Below are 13,244 nucleotides of genomic sequence, written 5' to 3' on the forward strand. Positions count from 1 at the left end.
ATTACGTTATGATTTCCCCTTTCCCCTGTTTGATACAATGAAGTGTTAATAACTTGAATTAATTTTTCTAGACATTTGGGAATTTCACATTGGTCTGCACTTCTAGAACAAATATTAAAGCAATTTTATTTCCGTTTAAGAATGAAATTAACGAAGAAACAATGTGTTCATTTAACGAGTCAAATAAAAATAAATCAAAATTCAAACAAACGACAAACTTGGAGGACAGCGTACAAATGTTATTTTATAAGAAATATACGTCCGCTCTAAGCACCATCAATACATCAAAGGGGTCTTTTAGAGGATGTAATTATTCCAACACCAATAAATATATTTATTTAACTTTGGTTAACGAAAACTCCAATTTAGATAATAGCAATAATAATCGTGTGATTTGTAACGTAGTTGAAAGGAATGATTGCTTAAGCACGTCGTATATGCCTGAATTTTCAAGGATGCAAAATCAATCGTTGTTCTACGAATTGAGCCACAACGAACAAATTATTTAAAATACTCGATAAAATGCATAGGTTAGGTACCTAGCTGTGTAGTGTCTACTCCTGCTATATGCTGGGTTAGTTGACTTCTCTGTCAGTAGTGTTTGAAAAATTCTTATTAGCGGATTGAATGAGACGATTTGTTGAATTATTTTAAAAGTAGGATAAAGGAATGGATTTGATGAATAGCAAGATAGGTATGTTTTTTTTTCTTCTTATGCATTGTGGCAATCATTATGTATATTAAAAGTAAGCTGTTACATGAAAATTATGCCAACTTGAGAAACACCCTAGTTTAGCAATAATAATTTATAAAATTTTGCAATTTTTTTCATTTAAGTTATCTAGGTACTTATTCAATACTACTACATTCAAGTAATTCAATTAATGTGATATTAAGTAGTTACCAACAAATAAATTTATGTACTCATAATTGTAAGGATCAAGAAAGTAAACCAACTTACATACCTATTGATGTATCCTTTATTTGTTCATTTTGTTCACATTTCTCGCAGGTTTACTTCACCAACTGTTTTTGAAATTAAATAACATCAGTTTTGTGTTTGCAACACTAGATAAATTAAACTAAAATAAAATGGTACCCCAAGTGGTCAAACCGATATTCTGTAAAAAAAAAATTTAAGCTGTCAAAGCTTCTCTCAATTCAACACTTTTACGATTCAAGGGAATGATTCAGCCTCAGGGATACCTGATACCTGCCTTCTATGCAACTCATGCAACTGTAATATTTGATAATATAATATGTTGGTATTGTTGGTATTTTTCTATTCATCAATACTAATTAGTAATTAATGAATATCACAATAAATGAGAGAATATGATTATATGACCATAATGAATAATTATTGACCAATAATTTGATTTCGATTTTGAATAATGCAATGAAAATGAAATCCTCCTGTATGCTGTATCTACCTGTCTTCACAAAACTAATTTGAAGTAGGTACCTACCAAAAAAAAAACTGAGTTTGCATTCTATCGTGAGTGTCGTGTGTGCCTCGTATCTCGTATGTATGGAGTAGGAAATGTAAGAATGAAACAAAATGATGATGTAAACCTTGGGATACGAGGCAACAATACGAACGCGTGTGCAGGCCTGCAGGGAATGGGATCCAGGGAATCTGCAATTATTTCCTCCTTGCGGAACGACCTTCACCTTCACAATCACAATCCGTCAAATTAAATTTGAGCAGAAGTGTGGAGAAAAGAAAACTGACAAGCACCTCCCCAATGACCCCAATTTGTTTTCAAAAATTGAAAATTCAAACTGACAACTGATGAACTGACAAGGCTGTTTTTCTTTTTTGCGATGCGCTCCTCAAATTAGTCAAAAGAAAATGACAAAATGAGTAAGAATTAAGAAAGGATGTGGATGAAAGGAAAGGAACGAATGGAACGATGTTGCGGTTGCGGATGTTGTGCAAGCTCATTAGCTCAGACGCTCAGACGCTCCTAAACGTTCCAAGTCCTGCATGATCCAATCTTCCAATCCAATCTGATCCAGATCAGAGATCACATTTTTTGACTTTTTGTAATCCGGAATCCGGACCATTTTGATTTTCATTTTTTCAAGAAAGATAGAAAGAATGAATAGATTTTTATTTTATTTTGCCAATTTGGATTTGGATGGGAAATGGCCATGGGAATTGAATTCGGGGAATTCCTATAACGATGCGCTCTACATATTTATGCCTGAACTGCGTGCCCGCCAACGTCGTCGGATGAAGCTGGGCCTTCTACGTTATTCATGGACCTTGTGAAGGACGTTTGCTTTGCTTGCATCGTTTATCTAAGGTTTTTTTTTTACTGATGGTTGTCGTTGTTGTGGTTGTGCAAATGGATTTTTGTGAATAAATAAAATTACGTAGAACGTAGTTATGTGTTGATGAATTTAGTCAATAGTATTAAATTTTACTCCATAGTTAATATTTTGACGATATCATTTCATCTGTAATTTCGCAATATTCAGCGATGAGTTCCTCCCACAACACGGTGCGTAATTCATTTACCATGATCAACTTACAGTGAAATTCTTCTCATCTTTTCTTTTATTTTGCTAATATGCCTACGTTTTGAGCGATATTTTGACGAAGATTCAGTTTTGCGTAGTAAACAATTTCTGTTTCAGTCTGAATTCTGATGCTTGAAGTGTGCAGCAGTGGAATTCGTTTGAAGAATTTGCACAAAGGATATGATCTTTTATAAAATCAGCCTGAGATAAATGTATTCGTAATTGCTAATCTTCATTTCACTGTTTTGTAATCCCTAAAGAAATGAAGAAAAAAATTGAATGAAATTATATTTTTGAGCAATTTCTATAATTAACTTATTTCATGTTCTGCTGCCACTTTTATTTCTACCACTACGCTCATTTCTCATTAGGTTCATATTCTTCCACAATACATTGCTGAACAACACTCCTTTTTTTTAATATTCGTCAACTTATGCATTTTATGTAGAAATCTAAAACACCTGCAGATGTTCCTTGTTACTCAAATTTTTTGTACTAATTGTAATTCTTCAATATGCTATGATTTCATAGGAATCATCGAATGGTGAAAATGTTAAAGAAAACGAAATAAATTCTTTAGAAAACAATGAAAATCGTGTAGAAGCAGATAACTGCGCGGCAAACACAGCAGAAGTACAGTCCACGTCGAATGTTGAACCATTTCAGGTATGTTAACATTGAGAAGTTGGCTAGTTTGTGTTCAAGTAAGTAATTATATTTATTGTATGATTAATAAATTATGCTTTTGTGTATTTTTCCAGCAGCATACTGAAGTTGCGGAAGAATCAACATCTAGCTGTTCTTCTCCTACTGGAGAAGAAAATAATCCTACGTCGCAGTCCACTGATTGTTGTGTGCCCATACCGGAATCAGCAGCCTGCGTGCATGGAAATGCCCGGAGAATGATCGGACTCATCCAAGCTAAAGGATGTGTCCATGGAATTTTGAAACCTGAAGAATTTAATTTGGTAAGACTCCGTTATAATCAAGTGATTAGATACCTATCTACTTTCATAACCAGTGGTATACTGTACAGGTAATTAATGTGATCATCATTTTTGGTCATGTAATTTTTTATTGACTTATCCGTGCATTGAATCTCATGAAGACGTTGAGTGTTTCAGTTGTGTGATAACTGATGATACATTTCTTTCCTGTGCATGAATAGATATTTGATAGCATTGCTTTTACTCGAAGAAATCACGCCATAAGATTTTTTTATTTGAAGAAAGTTTCTGTTGACATTCATGTACCTACATTAATTCACATTACATGTACATACTTGAACAGTGTGATTCTTCATCATTTTATGCGTATTTTTAGTAGTATACTATTTTGGCTACCGATTTAAAAATTTAATTTTTAGGTGTGTTACGTTCGTATTGCCAATTAGATTGTGTAAATTAGGTCCATGAATTAATTAATGATTGTTTTATTAGCGCCCTTCTCGGCACTCCATTGGGCGAAACGGACTCGGAGATGTCACGCTGAACCTCACCGAATTTTTATCCTACGCCCAACGGAATAATTACGATATTGTAATTCCTGCTTCTCGAGAAGTGGGCAACCTTGTGAGTAATTATTATGATTTTTTTCAATTCATTCTTATTTAATAATCTGAATGAATGTGAAATACTTCTGTTTAGAATCGCCCTGCTAGTGCTGGTTTACCACGTATAGGTTCGGGCAGAGGATATATGGTATTAGAGCAACAGCATTTTCCTCAAGATTTCAATGCTACGACTTCATATCATCCTCCAGAATTTATCGGTCTGAATAACGCTCCTTCCAGAAATTCCGTTTTGGCTCCTAATATGGTAACCGATATAACAGTATTTTAAATCATTTGTTTTATTGATTTTTGTTCAACGGTAGAAAATTGTTTTTCTAGTATCACGCTGTTGAAGAGATTCAACCTCCTGCAGTTGATTTCAGCGCACCACCTCCATACGAAATGCCTCTAAAATTACCAACTTATGAAGAAGTTCAACGAGAAAAGGCTCTCGAAGGAGAAATGCTCCCACCAAATATGGTTCGATATATAAATTTGAAGTAGAGTGGTTATACTTAATGTAGATGGTTTTTGTTAATTTTCACTGTTTTTATATAATAGGATACTCAAAATCCTGACCCTGCGTCTCCACGTACTCTATCATTTTTAGCGATAGATACTGATATGGGTCCAAATCCAGATCCTGAATCTAAATTATTAGGTACTGATTTCATGTTCGGAGTTGCGTTCTTTCGTAAGTACTATTTTATTTTGAGTGTATGTCAGTTTGGTTCAGTGTTGGAATTGCTTTTTATTTCAAATGAAATCACAGAGTTCATTTGAAACTGAGTGTATTCCGATTCGTAAAGTCCTCTGCGAGGACTGTTGCGATGACTATAGAAGTTTCTTGATTCATTTTTTTGTAGAGACAAAGGGAATTAGTCAACGTATTGTTATATGGCGATGAATTTTTATTCCACGTGTATAATTTGTATTGCGTTTTATGATTTTCAGTCGCATTGGTTTTCAATTGGGTTGGATTTTTATTACTGATGTGTTTTTGTCATACCGTGGCTGCTCGTTACGGCGCTCTTTCTGGATTTGGATTGTCGTTGGCTAAATGGACTATTATTGTTAAAAATTCCACAGAATCTCCTCCTCACAATGCGTGGCTTTGGTGGTTAATTACAGCTTTTGGTAAACTATCGTTTTAAAAATGGTTTTACTCAATAACTTGAATTTATGTAGGAAATAACTAATTTTCGTCTGTTCATTTGCAGGATTATTGATTTGTATACGTTCTTTATTCCAATATATCAATATCAAGCGCGGTTGGCGTTTAATGTCAACGGCTACTCAAGAACGGTTACTATTTTTCTACTAAAATTTAGTTTATTCAATAGGTACCCATGCTTTCTTTTTAAATGTTAAAGCATTTATTTGTATGTACTTCGTTCCGCGTGTGCTTCTACATATGTATTTAATACTTGCTTCGAAGTACATGAAACGCGTATCCTTGAATATCACCTTGCTTCACATTAAGTTCAATTCTAAAAAAAACTGATACAGATTGAAATTTGTGTTACGTGAAAAATTAGATCATTCTTGCACTAGAAAAAAAAACGAACGGATCTTATTTTATTTAATGTGTGGATTTTAAATTCATGTAAAAATGTTTTTAATTATTGGCTGTGTTACATCATGTTGAAGAGAAAGCCTATTTCTACTGTATGGTGTAGTTTTAAATTGAAAATTTAATTGTTATTTTTAGTGTTATTTCATCTGCTAAAAATATTCTAATGCTGTAAAATAGTACCAGATTTGGAAACAGAAATCGTCCGAGTATGTTTCGTGAATAAATGCAAAATGTAGTAACTTCGATTTAGATAAGAAAATTACGTTTGAAGTTTCTGTAATTTTTTCCCCAAAGCACAAACCAGTTACTACATTTTATATGTACTATACGTCTTATTCTCGTATTTCTGGTACTTAATTTTATATGTACGTTTTAAGATTACAGTTATTTTAAGTTTACATATTTCCTCGTTACCATATTTTCTTCTGTTCCTTTTCTATCACTAACGAGACTGATATTTCAACTGAAGCTTTGTTGGTCAATTTTTCTCGACCTATCAGAAATGTTTTCACGAAGAAATGTCGCGTATATTCGTACCCTCATATAAAAATAGCGTCTTCTGGATTAATTTTTTCTACTGTTAGATTTTTATTTGAATGTGGTATTACCACTTCGAAAGTAATTTTCGATAATGATTACTAAAGATTGTTATGCTGCAAAATCAGTTAGTAAGCATCTCATTCCAAGTTGGAAAGTTTCAGTTGGAGTAACCGATATTTTAATTCTCATACAAATAAGTTGATATATTTTTTTGTTGCGTTTTAAATTACTATATCACATTCTATGTATGTAAATTATTTTTGTTTTTCAACTTGTTTTCTTCGCAGTTTTATGGTTACCGCGAGGGAATGGTATGGTTGTACTTATGATTTTAATTTTGAGAGTTGCATTTACCTGCACGGATTTTTTGCTACGTGCATTGCATGAAAAGGAGTTTTATTTATTTTTTTTCAAGTAAATTATAAGAAATTAAATTTGTCGTATTTTTCAAAGGCCTTGATTTGATTTTTGTACAGTACGTATTGCAAGGATACAACGATGCATTTTTTACAGTTGACGCTTTTGTATACGACAGAATTCAGTTGAAGGAACCATTGTATAAAATTGAATGACAAGAACCAAAAAAAAAATTAAGTTCAACATTAGAAAATGAAACTATATCCATATAATCAAAATACAAAAGTGTTTAAATTATTGTTCAGATGAACCATGCATACATTCAGATAAATAATTTCTTGCTGAAAAAATGGTACGGTAATTGCAGCTGATCAACGATTTTGGAATTATCACGAACCTGGCGAATAAATATCATTTCAACAAAATAAGCACAAGTGTTTTGAAAAAAGTAGATTCTTCAAGGTTACCTATGGATGAATGAAAACGGTTCCCAGTTTAGGCGACTGTACAAATGACTATTTAATGGGCTTCATTTGCCATAAACCGTCATTCAAATAATGGCAGTTCTCAATTCCTATTCCTTTATTTACTTTGACTCTGAAACGAACAGAAATGAATCAATTGATCAAAATTACACAATTACTCATTTTTGGTTGAAATTTGAAAACAATAATGGATCAATTTTAATGCGGCAGACATTTATTTCACACACTTCTGACTCTGGATTTTGAATATTCCGACCGAGATAACTATTGATGAAAGGCTGATCATAGCAATAGCAAATTGCAGATTTTATCATACCACAAATTTTGGAATTTAAATCTTCGTTTAAAAAAAACAGCCCCAAAAATTCATTTTTGATTCAAATTTTCAATAATGAAGATACAAAAATTGAAAAAAAATATTTCACGATGAAAATATTGAACTAATAAAAAATTGAATGGAAGTGGATCGCGAGGCATACGCGTAGTTGAACTTATTTTTTTCAATTTCACTGCAGTTTATAACAATGAGTTACGAAAAAATGAACTTATACTCTCATACATTAATGACAAAGAGCAGAAAATTTCAAAACGAATCACTTACATATCATCTGTTGATAGTGACGTGATACCAACAGCAAGAGCATGCTGTTTTCCTTCTGCCATTACTGCCTGATAAAAAAAATGTTAAGGTAATGCATAATTATTTTTAAAAAACAAACATAAAATAGAAGCTTGAAGTAAATAAAAGGATACAACGGTTGTTCCTTTCGGAACTGAGGTAATAACCGCTCCAGGAGAGGTCAAACCAGGACACATGATATTTGCTCCACTTAAAACGAATTTGATAGCACCTTTATCAACTTGTTCTTGAGGTAAAAAAAATGGATCTAAAATCACGTACAATTCCCATAAATATACCTTTAAGACCACTTCAATTCATGTCCAAGAAATATTATTCGGTTACATTTATGCAGCAGTTTCAAACTGGGCAGCCACGGACCTTCTCTTTGACGGAAAAACAGTTGTTCTCCCGAGCTACTCACTAATATTTCTATATGCTCATGGCTAAAATGAAAATTCAAACTGTGATTATTATAGTAGTTTGAGGTGTTAGTAAATCAAGAACACAGACCATTTAATAATTCTAAAGTTTTCTTTTTTTGGCAATATAACATCGACATGTCCTTCTAAAACGGGATATAATTCCACTAGTTTGGTCCGGATTCCTTTCTGAACTGAGGACTTCAACTGTTGAACTGTCGAAATACTTTCTTTCTCATCGAATCTAGTAAAAACAAGAAATTAAATCATACATCTACTAAAAAACGAGAATGATGCGATGAACTCAATGAATAACATGGGCTCAATGGAGAAGTTATTTCAGGTATACTTACTTTTTAAACATGTCTAATATTTGGTGATCTGAATTGTTGAAATATAAAGCATCAATTTCAAACAATTACCACATACAGACTAAGTTGGTAATTACTAATTAGCCGGTGCCAATTTTTTAAAAATTATTCAAATTGTGATGCCACCATTGTCACCAGCCACCATGATGACGATCATAATCAGTATTTTCGGTTTTATTATCACTGGCCAATAGCAAAGCTTAGGTTTTATTGTCGTGAAAAAGATGATTTCTCGTGACAACAAATTTGCCATGTTTTGTTTTTTAATTTTTTAAAAAAAATGTAGAAGTAGAAAAATTTAAAAATGAAACAAAACCATAATTTTAAACAAAAAATGTATTACCTAGGATAGGAATCTAATTAATTATTTACTTTTGGGGTTTTAACTTTTAACTGGAGGCCTGTGCTGAGATGCTGATTGCAGTTTCAGTTTGTCATTCTCAGTTCTCTGCCCAGTGCCCACTGTTCAGGTGACCTTTTCCATTCTCTAATCCAACGTTAATTGAAAATATTAAAACAAAAGCAAAAATCAACTACTTACCTACATTGGTATTAGAAATAAATAAAATATAATAAATATTAAATTAACATTAGTTTTATCTTTTATCCTGATTTTCAACTCATTAATTCAACTTTTTATGCATTAATTAAGTGCCTAATCCTACTTTCTTATGGGTTTGGTGAGCCCTGCAAACACATTTTTCTTTTGGTTGAACTTTTGAGTAGCCGAAGTTTATGTTGGAGAGATGCAGTATACTATAATTTTTTTGAATTATTACGCGTCGATTCTTTCTATTTTTATAATATTATTTAAGACAGCATTATCTATAGAACAAAAAAAACTTCAAAAGTGTGACAAAAATTTGAAAATTCAATTTTAGCAATTGAAAATTGAGAGATGGGTTTTTTGGGGACTTTTTTTTGACATATTCAAGTTCTGTTTCCATCAAAGATTCTCGAGGCAAGGGATTCTCTTGCAAGTCGAATTTTCAGTTGGGTAGATATTTATATTTCAGTTCAGTCGCTTGAATAATGAGTTTGGAAAATATACTTATGTAAGTACTTACCTACCACGTACTAGCTAGATAGATAGATACCTTGAGCTCGGACTGCTCGGTAATCGGGGTGACTCGATATAGGTAACAGTACCATATGTGTACCTAGGTATGTACTTACTTCTACATTTGAAGAGTGACCTTACTCTTTTTAAGAGAAATAATATCTACTCATAAACTAACGCTTACAATTTGCTTAAAATACTTCTGTAATAAAAACGTCAATAAAAGTGATTTAGGTAGTAAAATGCAATGCTGTAAAATGAGCATACATCTACACACGAATCATTATATCAATCTAAATAAGAACTTTAGTTGAATTTTTTGGCAACGAATAACGAAAGAAAATAAATGCGATCATGAAAATTATGACGTATTCAGTAGGTATTAGTTTGGTTGATGGCTGCGTGAGGGTCATTCCACGTCAATTGGACCAAAAAGTGGTAGGTGGGTTCGGCGATTTTTTTGAAATTTTTCCTGTGGAAAGACCTTCCGAAGGGATGACCAATGGCGCAAATCGCAGCCCTCTAGCCCATTTTTAACGGCAGCCAGGGGGTGTCAAAGTTTTCAGTGAACCTAAAATGTCATCCATTTTAGCAGTGGATTGCTCGATAACCGCGATACCAATCAAAATGGAACTTTTTCCCATAGTTAGAGGTTTTGAAAGGCTTTTTGGTGATATCATAAAAATCAGTGTTGCCACTTTTTTTCGTACAAAAAATTAGCTCAAAAAGTTTCAAAACGTAGGTTTCATATCGTTCCGACTCTCAAAAATTCTGAAAAAAATATATTATGGCCAACTTTTCATGCTGAAAAACATATTAAAAAATTGGGATGGTAACTTGTAACAAAGTCGATTTAAAAAAATTTAAACTTTGCGAGAAAATACGATTTTTTGATTTAAAACATGAAAAAAAGTTTTGATTGGTAAAGTTGACCCATTTGACCCCTATTTTTGCGTATCTGTTGAAAAAGTTGAAAAACCCCCTTCACTCGGTGAAATTAACTCATCACAAAAAAATCAAAATTCAAAAAAGGCAAATTTTATTTTTTTTGATGTGAGTGAGATTTTTATCAACTTTTTTTTGAAATACGTCAGAAAGTGGTCAAAATAAGACAACTGAATAAATTTAAACTTTTTTTGATGTTTGAAATTGAAAATTGAATTTTTTCGAATTTTGATTTTTTTGTGATGAGTTTATTTTATTGAGTGAAAGGGGTTTTTTCAACTTTTTCAACAGATACGCAAAAATAGGGGTCAAATGGGTCAACTTTACCAATCAAAACTTTTTTTCATGTTTTAAATCAAAAAATCGCATTTTCTCGCAAAGTTTAAATTTTTTTAAATCGACTTTGTTACAAGTTACCATCCCAATTTTTTAATATGTTTTTCAGCATGAAAAGTTGGCCATAATATATTTTTTTCAGAATTTTTGAGAGTCGGAACGATATGAAACCTACGTTTTGAAACTTTTTGAGCTAATTTTTTGTACGAAAAAAAGTGGCAACACTGATTTTTATGATATCACCAAAAAGCCTTTCAAAACCTCTAACTATGGGAAAAAGTTCCATTTTGATTGGTATCGCGGTTATCGAGCAATCCACTGCTAAAATGGATGACATTTTAGGTTCACTGAAAACTTTGACACCCCCTGGCTGCCGTTAAAAATGGGCTAGAGGGCTGCGATTTGCGCCATTGGTCATCCCTTCGGAAGGTCTTTCCACAGGAAAAATTTCAAAAAAATCGCCGAACCCACCTACCACTTTTTGGTCTAATTGACGTGGAATGACCCGTGATTAACCTTTAACTGTAATCTATTTATGCATTTGATATTCTGAGTCTGACAAATACATATTATAACTTATAAGTTTTAGCGAAAAAAGCTAATGACTATATATGCACTTTAAAAGGTCGTTAAAAATGTATACCTATCTGATTTACACGAAAAGCTTTATTTTTTCGCGTTTTGTTCCCATTAATAAAATTCATCGTCCTTTTACTTTTATTCGCTTGTGTTCGAAAAAATTAATAACTCATAAGGAAATACGTAGTTATACCAGATGCTAATGTAATTACGAGTTTATTATATTGTCACCGCTTATTTCAATTGAATCAAGTGCAAAATACAATTAATTAGGTAGTTAGTGAAAATATTATACATAGTTAATTCAGAGACTTTTTTAGAGAAAAGATTCCAGCCAATTTTGAAACAAATTGTATCTGCCTGCACTATTCTTTAAAGTTGAAACAGATTACTATATTGCGGATTGCGGATTCGTCGATGTACGTAAGTAATGAAGTTAAGTTTTATTTAAATATATTAGGTACCTACATTCAAACAAGTAAAACCTGTTTCGACTATTGTGGTAAAATGGACGCTTCGATTTTTTTTTGTTTAACGAGGATGTCTGCGATGCAAAAACCTTCCAAATGTTGTTTTATAAGAAAAACTTTAAATACCTTCCGCCCCAAGTGACAAATTATAAAGTTCTTTTCCTGTTGGTGTGGTAAGCGACGATGTAGGCACAAATATTGGTTTTGCATGAGTACCATATCGTAAGAAGGACAAGGATGAATTTCATATTGAAATTGCAAATTGACTTTAAATAATTTCGCGAAACATAATTTGAACCTGTTACTTATCCGATGAATCAGGCTAAATGTGAATCCGAATTAACATTTGCGGACCCACATAACTAGGTACCATATTATTCCACATATTGACGTAAGTAGTTTTTAAGTTTGTGCAGAAAAAAAGAAATCAAATTTTTAACATTTGTGAAATGTGTAGGTACCTAGGTCTATTCACTTGACCAATATAATTCGCGGGGGTCTTATATTTATCTACTTAAAGATCAGGTGGTCATCGTGCATACCCGTAAGTTATTCAAAACTGTGAAAGATGCAGGATCTTTATGCAAGGAACACGTGTTTCTTTGATCTCTATACTTACTCAATTACGATTTGTCATAAAATACGAAAAAGAAAAACAAGTCGCGAAACATCCTGCAGGCGTTATTTCGATGTAAAAACACAAAAATAAACCATTTACCGGTCAAAAATCAAGTCTAAGGTCATGACGTAATTTATAATGTTGAAGTTCTAGATTTTTCTTCTTCGTGTCCCCGTAACTTGAGTAACTCGGAAAAGTTTGTTGGATATTTATAATTTGATATTACATTGACGAAAAAGTCATTTATTTGACAAATAGGTATTTATATGTACTTATGATTTGAAATGCGATATTTAAACGTGGGGTAATTAGGTTATATATATGTACCTATTTACCTATGTACACATCAGTATCTGAAGATTTTTAAAACTGTTGATTCATTTTACTGAAACGTAGGTAGGTACAGTACATACTACCTACGTCTTGTAAACTAAATTAAGATGTGTATGTACTTAACTTACCCATTCATACTAGACGTACCTGCATTATTTATCTAATTAAGAAAATCTTTATCATTTACATATGATAAATTTTTTCTATATAGGAAGATGAGTAGGTATTCGAGAGTTGATAGCCGGTGGCATTTTGTTTTGTTTTAAGTATCTATGTACCTACCTATACTTAATAGGTACCTAGAGTTTTGCTCGCGTACTTACCTCATTTCATTAGATGAAAATTACACCACATGTGTTACAAAATTTTTTGTTATTTATTTACATCGATTCTTATTTATTGAAATCAGGAAGCAAGATGCATAATTTTTTCCTACGCATCAAATATTGAA

At 32.4% G+C, this 13,244-nt stretch overlaps 3 protein-coding genes across 4 annotated transcripts in view; 2 read left to right on the forward strand and 1 right to left on the reverse strand.

Moving 5' to 3' along the window:
• The window catches only part of LOC135832125 (uncharacterized), a 42,376-nt gene extending 41,408 nt beyond the window's left edge, over positions 1-968 (forward strand). Inside the window, exon 11 of the mRNA XM_065345147.1 lies at positions 72-968. Coding sequence (XP_065201219.1) covers positions 72-509 — 438 coding nt within the window. The 3' untranslated portion in view covers positions 510-968. The remainder of the gene's footprint in view (positions 1-71) is intronic.
• A 1,325-nt stretch (positions 969-2,293) lies between these two features.
• Positions 2,294-6,649, forward strand: Ndfip (Nedd4 family interacting protein). Of its 2 annotated transcripts, none has more exons than XM_065345148.1 (9): positions 2,294-2,510; positions 3,061-3,195; positions 3,291-3,497; positions 3,969-4,100; positions 4,176-4,346; positions 4,421-4,561; positions 4,643-4,775; positions 5,036-5,218; positions 5,302-6,649. In XM_065345148.1, the coding sequence occupies exons 1-9, from the start codon at positions 2,490-2,492 to the stop codon at positions 5,403-5,405; spliced, it is 1,227 nt and encodes a 408-aa protein (XP_065201220.1). In that variant the 5' UTR covers positions 2,294-2,489; the 3' UTR covers positions 5,406-6,649. The 2 variants fall into 2 exon arrangements, with proteins under 2 accessions (XP_065201220.1, XP_065201221.1); XM_065345149.1 differs by having other exon boundaries at positions 3,294-3,497.
• Positions 6,650-6,799: 150 nt separating this feature from the next.
• MCTS1 (malignant T-cell-amplified sequence 1 homolog) lies at positions 6,800-8,615 on the reverse strand. The gene is made up of 7 exons (XM_065345152.1): positions 8,434-8,615; positions 8,172-8,324; positions 8,004-8,104; positions 7,793-7,926; positions 7,641-7,708; positions 7,022-7,151; positions 6,800-6,951 (listed from the first exon to the last, which is right to left on the reverse strand). The coding sequence occupies exons 1-6, from the start codon at positions 8,442-8,444 to the stop codon at positions 7,070-7,072; spliced, it is 549 nt and encodes a 182-aa protein (XP_065201224.1). The 5' UTR covers positions 8,445-8,615; the 3' UTR covers positions 6,800-6,951; positions 7,022-7,069.
• Positions 8,616-13,244: the final 4,629 nt, after the last annotated feature.

The sequence above is a fragment of the Planococcus citri genome, chromosome 1, assembly GCF_950023065.1.
Source record: "Planococcus citri chromosome 1, ihPlaCitr1.1, whole genome shotgun sequence".
NCBI lineage: Eukaryota > Metazoa > Arthropoda > Insecta > Hemiptera > Pseudococcidae > Planococcus > Planococcus citri.

Coding starts and splice junctions, on each gene's coding strand:
- Ndfip (XM_065345148.1), top strand. CDS start 2,490: ATGAGTTCCTCCCACAACACG. Junction 4,101..4,175: donor CTCGAGAAGTGGGCAACCTT/GTGAGTAATTAT, acceptor ACTTCTGTTTAG/AATCGCCCTGCTAGTGCTGG. Junction 5,219..5,301: donor GTGGTTAATTACAGCTTTTG/GTAAACTATCGT, acceptor GTTCATTTGCAG/GATTATTGATTTGTATACGT.
- MCTS1 (XM_065345152.1), bottom strand. Junction 7,927..8,003: donor TTTGAAACTGCTGCATAAAT/GTAACCGAATAA, acceptor ACGTGATTTTAG/ATCCATTTTTTTTACCTCAA. Junction 7,152..7,640: donor TCACTATCAACAGATGATAT/GTAAGTGATTCG, acceptor TGTTCGTTTCAG/AGTCAAAGTAAATAAAGGAA.